The sequence below is a fragment of the Micropterus dolomieu genome, linkage group LG01 (assembly GCF_021292245.1).
Source record: "Micropterus dolomieu isolate WLL.071019.BEF.003 ecotype Adirondacks linkage group LG01, ASM2129224v1, whole genome shotgun sequence".
Taxonomy (NCBI): Eukaryota; Metazoa; Chordata; class Actinopteri; order Centrarchiformes; family Centrarchidae; genus Micropterus; species Micropterus dolomieu.
Genome location: NC_060150.1, coordinates 10107710 through 10126278, shown reverse-complemented (window position 1 = coordinate 10126278; position 18569 = coordinate 10107710). Strand labels below are relative to the sequence as shown.

Below are 18569 nucleotides of genomic sequence, written 5' to 3'. Positions count from 1 at the left end.
GACCTCCTATTGGGTCGGATTTGGTGTCACTCGAGAGGTCAGAGCTCAGCGGCTAATTTGAATACAAGATATCGCATTTGTTTACATCGGAGTTATTACGGTTATAATGACATATTAGACACGTTTGCCGGCAAATATGAAATGATGCAGCAGCAGTCCCTGGGGATTTATTGATGGAATAATGTGTTTTGGACTAAATGTTTTTACTGGATTGGACAGTCTGGACGTTTGACAACGTAACAAGACCATTTTTGTTGGAATATACAGTAATCGATCGGTGGATTAAGTTACTATGAGGCTTCAAAGGTAAGTCTCGTAAATTTTGATTGTAACGTTACTGGTTGGTCTGACAGAGGCGCTGAATGTAACTTACCCGATGTGGTGTTTGTATCTTGAAATGGTTTGCATTGGTCAAATCGTGAGGATTTTAGCTTTCAAACTGTGTCATCAGGACCTGTTCCCACCAGGAATGTTAAGAGATTTTCACATAAAGTTACAAACTGCAGCCAAACAACTGGGTGTAGCTTAAACTTAACGCTAGTTTTCTATGCGTTCGACTAGCCTATAAGTTAAGTTAGCTAAAAAGCTGCGGTCACACAACATACCTTTCTTTATGGCTTCTGTAGAGACGGATGTTGTGGTGGTCGTGTCACTGATTTTTGAGCTGTAAACCTTGCACACTGCTGTTCTTTTCTTCCTACCGTCATCGACAACATAATCCTTGAATTTCTGTGTTGTACTAACGTTACATGTAACAGTCTTTTTCTACGCCGTTGTTATAGAGATCCGGACCGCTAACCTTACGTGAAGCACACATGGTTGCAGGATTATGCGCAAAATGTGTCAAAGTCAAGTTGAGTCTTTTGTCTGTTTTAGTCAAGCAAGTCTCAAGTCTTCAAATTTGCGACTGGAGTCTGACTCGAGTCAAGTCATTTGCTCTTTCACTGCTGGATAAAATGTTTTATTTTGTTACTAATCTGTGATCTGTCAGAAGCTGTGTGGAGATTTCACGAGCCCATAATGAACAGCCAAGTCTTGATACATAAATAAATAAAGCAAATTTAGAACATTTCATTTCAATCTGATGAAGACAGGTGTATTTTCGCCTAAAGCAGTGACACATATACTTTTATACCAGACATATACATAAACCTTCAACCATCATTGCACTTACAACAAGCGCACAGAACCTCTCAGGCAATCAGAGGAACTTGGTGTGAGTGACAGCACTTGATCTGAATGATAATGGCTGCAAATGGAACTGTTCACCTTGTATCACTATTTGTCAGAATATTATGAGCATCAGATAAGGGGAAAGGGGAGAAGATGAAAACTGAAGAGACAGTAAAATTTATAGACAAACAATTGAAGAAGTAGGGGGGAGACTGAAGCACTTCCTGTTTGTACGGCTGTCTGTTTTTATGTATGCGTGGTACCAGTCTGAGTGCAAGGAAGTAAAAATCAAATCACCAAATTGTGCCAGACAGGTTGCACAAAATGTTAACTGATCCATGGTAGCGTTTAAAGCAGCCAATCATGACTGGCAGCTTTTGCCAGGAGTGTTAGAGGGGAAGCGAATACTTGGACAAACCTCATGGAACCATGCGACTGTCACCATGACGATGACCTTCTACCTAACCTTTACTGAGTGCTTTTATTTTAAGTTTCATACTTTACCGCACTAGCTTAGAAACTCACAAGATTCAATTTGGTTTGTCTGGTCCCTGTGTCTGAGGAAAGTGTTTCCTCCAAGGTCTTTTTTATGTCTTTTTTTATGATTTAACATGTTAAAAACGCTGATGACACTGACTGTGATGAAAATTAGAAAAAGACCCAATCCACTCATGTTAGGGACAAATAAACTGGGGGGAAAAAGAGACAATTATGAATAATCTGTTGTCGATGTCTTTCCACTAGCTGCAGCAACTAATGGACCAGGGACCCACAAATGCACAAGTCTTTCAAAAAACACTTTGTCTTATCCATGTTGCTGTCATAATTGAAATCAATATCAATACTGTGTCACTGCATGGACAGATGCTCAATATCTTCTATCTGGCCTGTGGTTGGCAGAGAGAGTAAATAGTCTTGTGTGTGCATTTGCTAAAGAAGAGAGGGAGGCTTCCATGTTATGGTTAGCCTGAGTCTCAGAGATTAAACCCGACTGCTGCCAAGACAGCTGGCACAATGGCTGTGGTTTCTCTCACTAGGAACCAGGAAAGGAAATGAATTCTTCTTCTTATTTTTATTATTATTATTTTTTTTACAATAGAACATTTTCTGGGCACTTTGGTTTCATTGTTGGGGACATTTTGGCCCCTTCCAAAAGCAGTGGGTTGAGCTGTGAAGCGAACACTTTGAATATTATATTGGCTCGTGACTCTCACCCAGAATGCTCGGGGAGGAACTGCCATACTCATAAGCTATGTCCCAACTGCACACTACTGTATGTGCTGATTGAATTCATCTGTGTGTTCACAGTGGGAAAATGACAAAACTGAGTATACCTTAGAATTCCAGCTAGCATGCAGAGTAAAACTGCTCTACATTTGAGTTTGATGTGGATGGAATCTGTTCTCCCACAATGCAATCTGTAACAAAATGCACTGAATTAGGCATTTTAAAAAGTATATAATAATAACATAATTATTATTCGTATGACTTTCTTCATCATTAAATACCAAACAGTGCTATAATATAAGGTATGGAATTGGGATACAGTGGTTATAAGGCAGTGATGATTTGCTTTGATGATTATAAAATAATTAATTTGTCAGTACATGGGGGACAACAAACATTCATACGTATGTACATAACATTTCAAAATAATTCATTTTGAATTTCTTGTATTGATATGATGGAGGGTGGTATTCATTGTCCAAATTTGTACTGATGCAATTGTGCAGTGCAATTAAGAGCCGCAGTGTTTTGGTCCTCAGATTCTTCAGAAATTCCTTAGGTGAGAATTGAACAGAATAGAACATCGCCACTTTATGTATGTGTTTTTACTTCCAACTTGTCAAATTAGAAAAAGACACACAAAATTACTTTGTAATGAATATCATTGGGGTTTGGTTTGCACCCTGGATTGAAAAAAATGGGCTGAAAGGGGAATTACCGATCTTCAAATTTTATACGAATACGAATTTGATTGTTAAAACACAGTGAGCTGAACAACTCTTGAGCTAACCCATCTCTTCCCATTGAAAATAAAATGGAATGAAATCTCCAAAAATCTATCCTTTCTCCATTGTTACTTTTTCACTCCTATAATTCAGCAAAAAGTAGAAGACTAGCTTTGAATAATGATACTAGAGAAGAAATAATAAAGGCAGAGTGGAAACATACTTTCCTAGAGTCACACCTTTTAATTATTAACCCTAGATTCACATTTTTATAACATAAATGGTTATTGAAAAACTATATTACTATATTATTAAACTATTGTTTTTTTTTTATTCAACACTTAGAAAAATATGAATGTAAATAGGGCAAAATACAAGTAAGGTCCTTACAATGGCAAGGACAAGGACACATTAATTACTAATAACATTAATCAGTGCAATAAATGTCATCATTTTGTATATCAGGAAGCTGTAGAGATGACATGGTATGAGGACAACAGCACTCTCTATTCCATTATTTTGGTTTTATTCTATTCTATTCTGGTCTGTAGAGAGGTCAAGGCCTATCTGAATGTGTCATAGTCCCTCCCACTCCTGAGGAAAAAATATTGTTTCTTTACCCACGGTATAGAAACAAGGTGTTGCCTGACTCACAACAGTTATGAGACAAATATCCGCAACATTTCATCTGCCACATTCCTATTCCCTGTTGCATGACCGCCCACGGACCAAACAGAGGCCGCAACTGTAGATACGAAGGACCAACACAAAGCAGACGGATACTGTATCACTGTGGAGAAGGACAAATCTGACCGTATGAGATTGCTTTAGTGTATACACATCCCTTGAGGTGACAGTGTGAGGTGTTAAAAGCAGCATAAGACCTTTGTCTGTGTGAGTGTGAATGTGAGGCCGTTCTGCTTGTTTGAAGAATATTGCATTTTGCCTGTATTTGCACAAATATCTGTGTGTGTGTGTGTGTGTCTGTGTGTGTGCAGCTGAATTATGACATCATAAAGCTGTGCTCTCATGTGTTCTTATGTGTCACTCGCCAAAGTTTGCTGCCACTGTCATCTCCCTCCCCTCCTGACCGCGATCCTGGCCCTCTAGCTCTCTGGCTAGATATCAGAGTCTGCTCTTGCTCCCTCTCTCCATCTCTCAAACACACACGCAAAATAACACATACATAATCAGAAGTTGGCCCAAAAGACCAATGTGAGACCAAAGACAGTGCAGGGGGATCATCGGCAAACCAAGGTCACGCTTCGGGCGGAGAGGAGACACTGTCATCTCTGTCCAACCTGGATGCACAGTCACATAAATGCAGCCAGAAGGAAACCAATATGGCCACCTGTTTGGCTGGAAATACAGCGAGGGCAATTAGTTCAACCTGGCAACACACATGCGCTGCCAAGGGAATGATGATGAGGGGAAAGTTTGCAGGGTTTGCATTTTGGCTGTGGGTGTTGCTGTGGAACCGGCTTTACACGACAGTCTGGTATATTTTTCTTCCAGGGAAAAAAACCTCAACAAAATCCAGGGATGATATTAAAATAAGGCATAAAACAACACATAAAGACACACAGAATGAAAAGATTCTCTTTGAGTCACCAGAACAAATGAAGCCCGCTAGCAGTTGAAGTTTATGAATAGTGGTTCACAAAAGAGCAAGGTGACACCGCCGTGTTGAGGCTAAAATGAGGGCTAATCTAATGGCTGTAAAAACTGCTATGCGTAACTGCCACACTAAAAGGCAAGTTTAATTTTAAAGCAGGTGGCTCTTGGGTGCCAAGCTGTCACACAGTGCCGAACGAGTCGCCGAGCGAGTCTTCCTGCTGTCGGTAATCCATATGCCAGTGTTTGAATTATGTTGACTATCAGACGGGGTGTATCTCTGCTACAGTGCAGAAGGTACTGATACATGACAGTGCTGGAAGAAGCATAAGAAAATATAAACGAGGCAGTGAGAGTGTGTGGAGGAGGAGAGTTTTCAAATTCTATCTCAGATTTGAAGTACACAGCTGTTGATAGAGCAACAGCTGGACGGGAACTGCACAGCCTGCACTATGTCAGTACATGTGCTGTGGAAGCACTGGAGGTGTGAGTCAGAGAAAGGCTAAATAAAGCAAAATCCAAAGATAACCCTAAAAACTTGTGGCTTTTTAAGTTACACTGTGCTGAAACAAACCCAAAAACACCAGAGTAACAATCACAGAGCAAGCGCCTGAAGGGGTTGTTGTACTGAAACAAGCTCCTACACACACCACTACCGTACCTTTGACAGCCTGAATAGCACGTCTGTAGCTGTTACATCCTAAACTGTGGTGAACTTTAATTTATAGTGTAATCCAAAGAAGTAGGCAGAAGTCAAAACGGCACCATGACTACAGTGGTATTGCATTTATAAACCCATGCAATAGCACTGTAGTTTACAAATATTTCACCCTTTAATTTAAAGAGTTTTGCAGCTTTTACCAACAAATATGCCCAGATTATTTTGTAGAACCTGCTAAAAGTTTGAACTTTTCAACCACATTTATCTGATTTTATTAGACACCTAGACATCTTTTCACCTCGCTCTGTTTCATCAGCTGCAACAATAACTTAAGGCTGTCTAGGATCCCTATGAATTATGTTCATATTGAATGATTCTGTAGCACACAATTTAGGTCCAGTGCCAATGTTCAGTTTGGGTATGTCTGGGCACTTTCACATCCATTCTGTGGGACAACGGTGGTCATTCAAAAAAGAAATCACACCAGTTTCTCACTAACATCTAGATTGATGTAGACTACATTCATCAGAAGATGGTTGACCGCAGACAACAATCAATCCAAACATCCTTGCTTTCACTGTCAGTAAAACCACATTCAGTTTGATTATACCAACAAAAAAACTGGCAGATTAGTTTACAGTGAAAACAGGAAAAAACACTACTTGGCATTCATCAAGTTTCTTTTTCAATTATCCATAGTACCTGAGATGTAAGATGTTTTCTGAACAGCCTGTTCTTGTCAGTAGGGTGGTAGCCTCCCCGAAACAGTTGTAAAATCTATTGATCTGCTAAACGATGCAAGTCTCACAATGGCAGAAGCCTTGTGACCTTCCCGAGGGCCCACATCCAGGTGCAACGCAGGAACACTTTAGCCTTTAAACATGAAAATAGAAAACAACAACAAAGAACAACAAACAACACAGAGTTTCTCTAAACTACATGCCGAACCTCAATTTATGATTAATAGGTCTATCCAGAGACGGGAAGCACTGCTGGCACAGACAAGAGGCAGTATATCTTAATACTCAAGTGCCTTGGCCAGTTCTTGATGCTATTTTCCGCTAAGGGGAGCAAATGCCTTAAGCCATTTTTTTCTCTTAGTTTACAGAGACAGGTACAAGGCTGCAGATGGGAGGCACTGACAGGAAGCAGAGCGGGGAGCGGCCAATGTGGCACGATAGCTTGACTTTTGAGGTCAGTCACAATCCAAAATGTGATCATGGTATCAGCCGTGCACTCACGCTCTGGTGAATTTCCTCAACTATTGAGTAAAATTTGCCTCCTTTGGTCCAGTGGGCTAATCAGGTCTCGTGAAGCAGTCCGCCTCATTACCGTACTTGCGTAAAACACTAACGGGAGCCTGACTCTGCCGAGAAATCCTTCCGATCATCACCAGCAACCCCTCCCTAATATGACAGTCACGATTTATGCCTCCACGCTGCAGGGCATATTAACCATTTGGGACAGTGTGCTGTCTTGTATCCACTTTCATCTGTAATAACTAAAGTAAGACACCATCATATTTCATCCCCTCTGTGATCTCGCTCACTTTTACCCCCTTGCTCCGACTCTTTCGCCCAAACTCCCCCTACTTTTATTTCTCTCTCATTCTCTTTCCTCCTCTCTCTTCATCTTTATCTCACCCTGTCATCCCCTCCCTCCGGGGCCTTGACTCATCTGGAGACTTGCCAGGAATGCAGATAGGATCTGCATATGTACAATAACTTGAGGGGAATAAATATGCCCTAATTGAGAGAAATGATGTAATATTGATCCCAGGGCCTCTGAACCTTTGCCATCGTTGAAGCGTTCAGCCGAGTCTGCGACATTTAGAGGGATGGCTGGTGTGTATGTGAAAATGAATGTGAGCAATATTAGGGATAGGTGTTGCTGCAGCTGTGCTGTGTGAGACTCCTTTTCTTTGTGAAACTAAAATGTGTCTTGTGGTTTGATGAGAACTTCCCAGCTCAAAGGCACGAGGCTACTCGAGTGCGAGCTCGACAGTGATGTTTCCCTGCCTGCAGAATGTACTGAATATAACACCGAGCTGAGCTCCTGCATTGTATCGAGTGATGCTTGGAAGATGCGTTTCATTTCAAACTTGAGTAGGAAAATATCAGCGTGTGCCGTCTGTGAAGACTGTAAAGGTTGGTGCGTGGCTTTAACACTCAAGTCTGGTTCCAGGCTGCCTTTGGGGTTAAAGTAAAAACAAACACAAGCGGCGTGGTCTATAAAAAGTTTCAGTTCTGCAAACATCCATGCCAAGTTCTGTGGGTTTTAGGTTTAAATGTTTTATGTTTTCATTTCAAAGTTATTTTTATTGAAGCACTGGGTAAATTAGTGAATCTTTCTAATATTTGTCCATAGCTACAGACATAAACTTGCTTCAAAGCCTAGGGCACTTTCATACATATCCTATCTGGTGCGTTTGCTGGTTATTTAGGCTTGGTTTGTTTAGGCTGATGTGAGAGAGCTGTCAATCAAACGCTGGTGTGGACTAAACTACCCAACCGGGATTGCTTGAAAAGCTCTGCCTTGGCCAGCTTCCAAACAAAAGGTGGTGCCATTAGTATGTTGTGAGAAAGCTGAATGAACCAACCACAGGATTTTATTATTCAAAAGCTCAACTACTATTACATCCATCTTATGATCCTTGAACTATCAGAAAACAATCTCCAGAACTGTATAACTAATGTATATATCTATGTGAGCTCTTTTGTACCCTTTGATACATTAGGCAGTGAAAAGGGGACCATGTGAAACTACAGGTGTGAATGTGACTTTAAGCGCATCTGAAGACAAGACACTACATGATTTCTATGTTAGAGAGAGAAAAGAACAACAACAAAAAAAATCCATAACCCCTCATGTGATCGTTATTGTCTTCCTGACCCATCGACGTTTATATCCTTCCTCCAGGACGCTTGGTATTTACCTTGAACATGATCTATCATATATCTCTACTTGTCTGTGTTATGGTGGGCCCTCATCCCGCAGCAGAATGTCAGCAGGACACCCAAGACATCAATATCAATCGTTAATATTGAAAATGTTGCCTGTATCACTGCGAGAAGATCCCAAACATCACACCGTCAGAAGATCAAATCTATAGAGCTACAGGAAGAAATCTGTTCTAGGATAATGGGTTGATGATACACATTCATTGATTGATAAAGTCAAGTAAAGGTTATACACTTCACCATCTGCTGGACTGAGTTTCAACCACATTCTAACAGTGTGGTGAAAGTTGACATTTCGTCTGCTGTCGAAGTACAGTTCATCATCTCTTCCCTAATGGTGCTCTGTTTCTACATAGGATGTGAAAAAAAACACACACAAGTAGACTTACTTGCAGAATGATCTGAATTCATCAGTCTGGATTTTCAACATAATGTGGGGGTTTCAGTGTCAGCTTAGAGGAAATTGGAGTCTCATAGAAATCTGACCTGCACCACAATAGCAGTATATTGATGTTGCTAACCTCATCATTACCAATGGACGGCAAATTCTAATTTTATGTGGATGCCGACTCCAAGTCAATTCATTATAATGATGGTTTTGTTCTGAGGTATGCTCTGTTCATATCATTAGACAATGTAACTCCTTCTGATGAGCAACTGAAGACACATTTCCAGTTTACACCGTTATTATTCACCAAGCAACAAATGAGGAAGCCCAACCTCTGCGAAGAGTGCAGATTGTCAGATTGTTATAGAGGCACTGCTTAGAACAAAGGGATTTTCACAATGTGCCTTTCTGAGAGGAAGTGATACTGGTTTTCAAACCATCTAATTAAAAGATTGCCTTTTGTAAAACTTAGTGGAGGTTCGATATGAATGTGTTGAATCTTTGTCAGAAACAGCAAGCGTAACATGATATAAAAATAATAATTTCAGTACTAATTTATTTGTTATACTACCACTAATTTGTACAAATTCTGCTCTCAAAATCCCCAATTAAGATGATTTTACACTACATGGCCAAAAGTATGTGGACACCGTAACGATAAACCCACATTTGTTTAAACACCAGAAGCATTAATGTGATGCTATTACAGCCCCGACTATTCTTGGAAGGAACCTGGCTGCAGGGATTTGTTCCCATTCAACCACATCACAATTAGTGAGGTCAGCCACTGATGTTGGGCAATACGGCTTGACTCCCAGTTGGCATTCATTCATCCCTGTGAAAGGCCCTGGCTTTGTACACAGGGGCATTGTCTTGTTGAAACAGGAGAAGGCCTTTCCCAAACTACCGAAGCACACAGTTGCCCAGGATTTCATTGTATACTATTGTAGTGAGGTTTCTTGTACTTGGAAGTAAAGGTGCGCTCAGACAGATTGTAAAGCAAATGTTATACATAGTGTGACGACATACAAAGTCAATGGAAACACACGAGTGGACGTAAAAAGAGCAAAAGTATCTAGGGAGTTCTTCTGAAACTACAGTAGGTCATAGATAAGAAAATCAAAAAAGAAACAAAGATTATTTGTCCCTGGATAGAAGCCTTAATGGAGTAGAAGGCTGTATATTGAGGTAGGGGTGTATCCATGACCTTTGCCCCTTTCCTGTGTTCACAATTTGTTGCTGAGCTACTGCCTATCTTTGACTGAAAACAACAAATTCACTCCCATCCACTAAAGGGTCCCACTGTGGGAAAAAGCAAATCACTAACTGAGGAACAAGAGGACAAGAAGACAAGGCAGTTTGGGGGAAAGTGAAAACACCAAAATAATTAACTCACTTATCCTGACACAAAACAACTTGGGATGCACTGAATATTACAGACAATGCATAACAGTATGACTGAAAAGTGTACTATACTCTTCAAATGAAATCTTTAAAATGAATTTCGGAGGAATTTAGACACCAACCATCAACTTGTTTTCTGTCCACTGCAATTGCAGAAAACTCTACGGTGTCATAATGTCAAGTGTCAGGGGATGAAGTACGATATCCCAAGGAAGGAGCCAGTTGCAAGGGCTTGAAGTTTTAACAGCCAATCAAGATCACAGGAGTACTTGCTGGGTATTCCCAGAATGAACATCACAAACAAGGGTGCCACAATGGTTGTAAATTCAATCTAACCCAAAATAAAATGTCTGGAGAGGTAGTCGAGTACGGGTGCTAGTGACACATCAGCTCTGCATAGAAAACAGCATTACAACAAATCAAACCTGGCAGCAAAATAAAGGCTAAAGAAGCAGTGTCTGGAAGTTGGTTTGAACCCTGTTTGGGTTGTGTTCAACAAATCAGTCATGGTAAAAAACATTTTTTTGCACATTCATTCAGGGAAAACGCAAACATGTTCATGCATTAAGGAAAATGAATCACTCCGTTGTGAGAGTGTTTAGTGTTTACAAATCGTACACATTAGCGCTCTACCAGAAACAGACTTGCACTGCGGTTAGTCTGCTTTGCTAGGCTGCAGTCAATTATTCTACATCTGCACAAGACAGAGTGAAAGCAGCGTGCACTGTGCTGTCAGACTGAATTACAGACCTAGACTGTATCTGATCTGTCCCACACAGAAAGCATTGGGAAGGCATGCCCACTGAGGCTGGGAAGAGCATTTATACAACATGTTTTAATCAAGCATTTTAAATTTAATCAATTATAACTGAGGAACCACATCCATTAGGAGACAAAAAAGGGAGTGGGCCACGAATGAAAAGCGCGCACTGATTAATTGGGGCCCCTCATTTACAGATCCCTCTGTTCTCTCTGTTCATCCCCTGAGTTCCACAACAAGAGCTTGAAAAGTATCTCTCCACGTTCGCCTTTCCCCTCTCCCCTCACTTTCTCCCTTTCACCTGCCTAATTAACTGTCAGCCGAAGCCATTTATGCTTCTATATTTCATGGCAGAGTGATTATTAAAATTTCGCCAAAACTGCCACAACCCTGAACAGATATGCTGCGTTTGACTGGGCTCTCTCTCTCTTGCTCTGGATGACAAGAGCATGCTAGCCCAACACAGAGAGGAAGTGATAGGGGCTTGTACAGGCAGAGAATCAAATAGGGGTTCATATATTATGCACGTGGAGCTGCTGACTCTGTGTAGAATATCAATGGGTGCAGAGGTGGAGGGAGGAGCATGAAACAACACAGTTCCTACTAATCGTCACCCAAATCAAAATCAAGATGAACATTTAAGCTGATACAGTTAGCTAAGGGGTGAAGGTCTAGAAAGCTAAAAAAATTAAAATCCAGTAAATAGCACAGTTACAAATAATCAAAATGAACCCTAAAACAAGAAAAAGAGCACAAGCTTTTGTTTTTTGGACCTTTATTGCCTGTTCTAACCGCTATCAGGTAATGGATTTTGAAAATCACCATCATCCACTATGAAACACTTAATCAGATGAAAAAAGCCAGAGAGGCTTTTATCCATCATCAGTTTAAAGCTACAATGATTTGCACCAATTTTCTGATTGCCACCTTTTACCTCTGCGAGCCAGTTGCATTCATCGTCCATGACAAATTTACTTCAAAGGAAGCCTCCATCATGACCCATTTTTCTGTTCCACCAACAGCTGAGCTCTCGCCCAATAAGGCACAAAGCAGGAATTTTCCCATGAGCCCATGTGCATCAAAACCCGGTAAGGCAAATGAAATGCTACAGTTCTGAGGCAGTCACATGGGGCAGAACTCGAGGCCATCATTGGGAGCAATGCTAACATCATAAACTTGAAGGGAAGATTCACAAGTAGCACTTCTTCTGAGCCAAACAAACATTCATATTGCACAAGATAACCAAGATAGATGTGATGAGTATAATGAAAATGAAGAGGCACTCCATAGGACAGGACGAGAAAAAGCAGTGGACTGCCAAATGGCTTTCTCCAGTGAATCACTTCCTTTTTCATATACCAGTGTTCGAATGACTCATCCTGTTTTTCTTCAATCATGATCAAGGTCCATCACAAAAGGGCACAGACAGATATATCTAATTGAAAATCTTGCACTGAGCAGTGTTTAGTTACTTCAAGTCAGGGCCCATATTTATCAAGCTTCTCAGAATTACTCATAAGAACACTGCTAAGAACTGACTTAAGAGTAAAATAAATTCTTGGCTCAAAGCTGAGTTTAAAAGTCAGTTATCAAGCATCATAGTCCTAATTTGAGTGAAGTGTAGGACTAAATCTTAAGTGTCAGTCTAAGTAATGATTCACGACACTTTGCTGTGCCGCAAACCGGATTTTGGATGACGATGTGGCCAAGGACCAATCACTGAATAGATTTTCTTATTAGGGATTTTCTCAGATAAATTCACATTGAATGGTGAAATTCCTAAGAGGAGTTTATATTCAACACACATTTAACAATAAAGAATTTTCAAGATAATACATTATGATATAGGTCTACACATTAATAAATGAAAGATAAAAAAAAGTTTATCTTTATATGAGTGCCATCAATGTGCCTACTGCTCCTGTATTGCCAGCTATTTGAATGAACTGTGTTTGCTTCTGTCGGTTTACCGAGGTGTTGTTGGGAAGTCGATGAAATGCGTGACAATGTGTGGAGCTGTAGCATAAGTGCTATAATTGTTTCCATGACTATTCAGCTTATTGATGGTTATGATGGCCACAGTCATCAGCATTGCTACGTTTGTCCTGTGGCAAATAAACGAAGCGTCATCACCACCTTCAATTTAACTGAAAACGCATTACAGTGTAAAGTCAGAGGTGAGATGACGTCCCTCACCAACTCTTTGACAAAGTTTATGCCTGCGCTGTCCGACCCCGTCTTATTAACTTCCCGTTGTCAGAATTCTTCCTCTCATCTCCGCATGTCTGTCTCCACAGCACCATCACAAGCCCTACTGGCAACTCCTAACCACTTCAGAGACCTCTCAAGTCGTCTTAAATAACTGGGAGAGTAAGAGTGATTCTTAGCTTTGAGAAATCTGATAACTTGCTTTTATTTTTAAGTTTAAAAGTAAGAGTAAATTTCATGAATTCTCAGCACTTAAGACTGGCCCTGATCTGTGCAGATCAGAAACACAATAGAGAAACACAAAACTTATAGCAAGGTATTGGAGATTAATGTAGCTTATTTGCTCAAACCATGCCAATGCTATTTATTACAAGGTGAAAGTCAATTCACCGTTTTTTTGGGGTGAAGGATGAAATCTCAGAGAGATATCTCAAAACCTGTGCAAATAAAACCAAAACTGTTTCCATGACTAGATACCAAGTGTGAAGATATTTTTGTTTTCTTCAATTGCTTCTACTTTGCCATTCTTTCATCCAGCTTTGAGCTGCTGTCAGTGGAACTCAACACTTCTTGTAGATGTTTCACATTAATGACCTGCTACGAAAGGAGGCATTATTCAACTTAAGCTGCTGGAAGCTTTTTATATGAGACATATGTGCAGGAAGTGTTGAGTAGTTTAACAGTGATCAAAAAAACATCAAAGTAGAAGTGACATGAATTTAAATCAGAAATAAATCGTTTTTTTTGGGGGGGGTTCAAAGAGAAACTATGAGCAACAGAGTGGCAAGTATGACATCATTATGTTGTTGTACTGATAGATTTAGCAGCGATTATCCTGAAATTACCAAGACAACAGGTAAACACGAAGAGTGTGTGTGTGTGTGTGTTTGAGTTTGCATTTGCAGCTGTAAATCAAACGTGAGGAATGAAAACGTCCTTCCTTACCTATTGCCATCTCTATGATGCTTATTTGGCTCTCTGAAGGGAAAAGGATTTTTGGCGGCTTGTCTGTCAGGGGAGCTGTGAAAAGACAAACAGAGAGAAAGAAAGAGCACATTAAATTCCACATCTTTCTCCCCCATGGACAGTGGGAGTATGATTTATTCATTAAAGACCACAATAAAAGGCTGCATTAAAATGGGAACAAATACATGGAAATATAATATTTTAAGAGTGGACAGAGAAAAAAATGTCTGAATTACTATGACTCAGAATTACCCATTCAAAGCTTTAAACATCAATGCACATGCTTTCAAAGCAGCAGCTGCTTCAATACTAATGCCATTCATTCCTCATAAAAATGAGTGAGTAAGAGATGATATGGCTTTGACATGGGCTGCAGTACAAACTGCACTGTATATACAGCAGCTGTGTAACAAGTCAACCATTTCTGAATCTACAGTATACCCTAAGGTAAAAAGCATCCACAGCTGCAGTGAGTATGGTGAGGTTACGAGCTGCTGCAGGAGACGCAGAATTTTGTGTATGGCTAATATTGAAAATGTGACTTTGTTAAAATATCATCAGTGCTTAGAGTATCTAAGAGAAAGAAAAAACACTTCACTTCACAAAAGCAAAACAAAAGCTTCTGCAGAAGCAGTGTGGTATGTATTGTCAAAATGTCAGCCAAGAGCGAGTTGCTGATTCAAAAGTGTATCACAGTTACATTAGAACAGCCTTCATCCCAACTCCCTTCGAAAATACACCAACTCCAATTAGACAGCTGCTGAGTAACAAAAGACGTGCACTTAGAGGCTCCTCATTATAATGATTCCCTAATTGGTTCTAGTCTTCAAAGTGGCATCAGAGAGGTTTACCATCTCGGCATGCTTGGAAATACTCTGAGGGTTGAGGCTTGTTTCAGTACAAATGACTTGCGGTTGGACTGGAGCAGTGATCACTGAGCTGAACCTGGAAAAATGGAGCCGTTTTGCGCGAGGGGAGCGACAGAATGGAGGAAGGTTTTCAAGTTCACATTGAACCATTTCCTTCATACTCCACTTCTCTGGTGATATAACTCAGCCACAGCAGAGAGCGTCAGCTACAGTTGCACGTTGATATTGACCTTTTATTCAGAATTTCTCTTTTCCCGGTCTCCCATTAATATATTACGTTATTCTTCATGAGCATTCAAAGCTCCATTTGGCCTCCATGATGGTGCAATACATAGCAGCTCATAGCTGGCCCGCCAGCAATAATATATGGCCTGTGGCCAGATTACTTTAATAGCGGCAAAAAAACAAACATTATAGCGGCTGGTGCTGAAACAAATCACAGTCATGACAGCAAAAGTTACTCACATAATCATTTCTTCTTAAGTAATTGTGCCTGCAAAATAAAAGTGTGAGCTTGTCTTTGTAGCAGTACATTATGTTGTGTTTAATTGATTGCTTTTATTTTGAAATGTTCTGGAGGAAAGTGTCTCTGGCTTGCTTGACAGACCTCTGAAAAAGCCATCAGAAAAAGTGAGATCAGATTCCCCTGAATGAGAAACACAGGAATTTCCTCTGCCTGGAGATGCTGGGCAAATGAAAATAAGCGTCTATAAGTTGATGTGGACCAATTGCCGGGAGGCACACACTAAAACGCATGTGTAAAGCGATCTCTTCATAATCAACTTGTTGAAAGGAAGAAAATAATACAAGCAGGAAGAATAGATTGAACACAAATCCCTTCAAATGGGAGTCCTGTGTACTGCTGACTGAGCTAAACAGGCACACAGTAAATGTCAGATTATAAATAGTAAATTGACTATGTTCTGGCCCGCCATCTAATGATTTGAAAATAATTTGGCCCAATGCCAGACTTATTTGCCGATCCCTGCACTAGAGGTTCTTGCCGGGTATACCTAAGCATAAGCCAATTCAGGCACTTAAACAACAATTTTTAAGTCTCTACTTGCAATGAAGAAGCAAATAATGACTTGATTGGCGTATTTTATTTTTAGACACTATGTAATCTGTGGGAAATGGAGAGACTTGTATCTGATCCACTTGAAAGACCGCACACCCAAACAAAAGAAAAGCAATCTAGTGTTTGCTGTCCAATGCAGTGAGGAATGCACAGACCTGCTATATGTATTCGGGAAACTGAATAACCGTTACACAAACACATGGCTCAACAGAGAAGGGCTAACTCCTCAGGCCAATACTCAGCTGTTTACCTATATTTCAAGTACAAGGAAAGCTCTTTAAATGACCTCAATGTTCATGTTTTGGACAGGGAGGACAGATGGTTCGAAAGAGGAGTGAAAGAGACCATCTACACCAGAATAGAAAGACCATCCACTTATCCCCCGCTAACAATGCTGTTTTAGCAAACGCTAAAATTTGGCCTCAAGTAACAATGCCAATAATGTGAGGCCACTCACAAACCAAGCGGTATTCATTACCTTGATAACAACCCCACAGAGGTTAAATGGGGTTCCCTACCAGTCAGTCAGAACTGAAGGAGCCCCTTGGATGAGAGACGAAACGCCTTCAGGTAACTTCAACCCAGTCCAGTTGCCCTTGATTTTAATCTTCCTTGCATGGCAAGACTTGTAGCATTGCAGAAAAAAGAACCATTTCTAAATGCACTGCCTTAGAGAAACATCGCAAAAAATGTTAGAGCAGACATGTCTGATGAGCAAATCAACTCAAAATGTCACATACTACTGGTGAAATATTTAAAAACATAGGGACCATATATACATTATATAGATATTTTGCCTTTAGTTTTCCTCTGTTAGTACCAGCTCTTGATTTGTTTTGATGTACTTGTTATTTCAATAGGCATTCTGCAATATTTTCAGGTAAAAATACAAATTTCTTTCAGTTGTGTCTACTCACTCATGCTAATGAAAGAACATTTCCATTGTTCTGATGTCCAATCAATTTACAGACAAAACCATAACAAATAAAGGATCATGCAATTTGTTAAGAGGAGCGGGCTGAAAGCAGTGGAAATAATGCCTATGTGAGCTTGTTAATTATAAATTTAAAAAAAGACCCATTATTGCTTTCCCTGTGCCTAGTGTGTTTCAATGCAGGTAAAGAAATCTCATTACCTTAATTACCTTTTACTTGATGGAATATGCTTGGGTTATTATGAGTTAGGTTTAAACGAGTTTTTCCACACTGATGGTTTGTCTTACACAAGACAATGCTGAATCTGAAGAGAGAAAATGGTGCATGAGCAGGGATGTGACTGCATGTATTTATAGTAACATGAAAAGAGAGCTCAGCTGGAGACCCAAACATCAAACATGGTGCCACAAGTCCTTGCTTATACTGCTAAAGTGAGTTTGAAAGTGATACATTATATATGTGCATTAATGATAAAACAAGAAGAACAAAGAACATTTATCCTTATTAAAATTAAAATAAATAAATTGTGAAAATTACCCAAATACAACTAAGATCCAAGGATATTTGCAACTACAATACTGTATGAACATTTTTAAATGTCAAATGGAGATTTCATTGGCCAAGTGTTATGCATTATAGAGAAGCACTCCTGGCAACTGCCTCCAGTAGCACCTGAAGGTAGGAAAGCATGACAGCATTTGAAGTTACACAATCGACTGCCAGGATGTTAAAAACTGTGAAACGGAAAATGCAGCACAGGTTGAAAATAACCTGAAAGCTTTAAAGCTGCCCCTTGCAACTACACCCAGATATGTAGTCATGTGTTCTTAATATAACTGAACTGCACACAGCATACTTATGTTTACAAATGATCTTATTATATAAGTGAACAGAGGAAATAAAAAAGATCTAAGATTAATCCCAGCGTTTAAGGTTAGATTCAGGCCCCTGGCTTCGCAGCAAGGGGAAAGTTTCTCTGTGCTCATTTAAAATCTCAGTTTAAGACCAGAAGAAACACACATTACTGTGAGTTATCTGATGTTTCTGCTATTTTACCACCTTGAAACTGAGGCCTTGGTAATCAACCTTTGGCGCATTTTTAATAAGCTAATTTTAAAGCTAAAGGTAGCAAAGTAGGACAAGGCTGTTTAACTCTAGTAGAGATACTGCCCTTCATCTAAATCAAGGGCACGCTGCTGATACGCTGTTTGTCAATGGGATACCACCATGCTGGAAGGCATGCAAACACACACAGACACACATTTGAGATGCATTAGTGAAGCTGGCTGGTCTTCAACTACAAAACCATAATTCTGTGGTGGGTTATTATGAGTGGGAGTGGGCAGCCTTTTCGCTGAGGGGCTAGAAACACATCCAGCCAGACCTGCTTCCCTACACACAAGCACACAGACAGTGTAAGCCCATTACACACACACACACACACACACACACACACACACACACACACACACATAAACATTGAAAAGCCTAATGTTGGTATCAGCTGGGGAGAAAATCTTTAAAATGTCCCTCACAAGACCTGTGATCTCCTCTCACTGTGATCACATGACGATGGATGGGGGGGGGGGGGGGGGGAATGG

General features: G+C 40.2%; 1 protein-coding gene across 3 annotated transcripts in view; it reads right to left on the bottom strand.

The window, feature by feature from the left end:
- Positions 1 to 18569, bottom strand: part of LOC123974925 (interleukin-1 receptor accessory protein-like 1) — a 242479-nt gene that overhangs the window by 83649 nt on the left and 140261 nt on the right. For all 3 annotated transcript variants that reach the window (XM_046055958.1, XM_046055964.1, XM_046055970.1), the window contains exon 6: positions 14066 to 14140. In XM_046055958.1, the coding sequence (XP_045911914.1) occupies positions 14066 to 14140 (75 nt within the window). The remainder of the gene's footprint in view (positions 1 to 14065; positions 14141 to 18569) is intronic.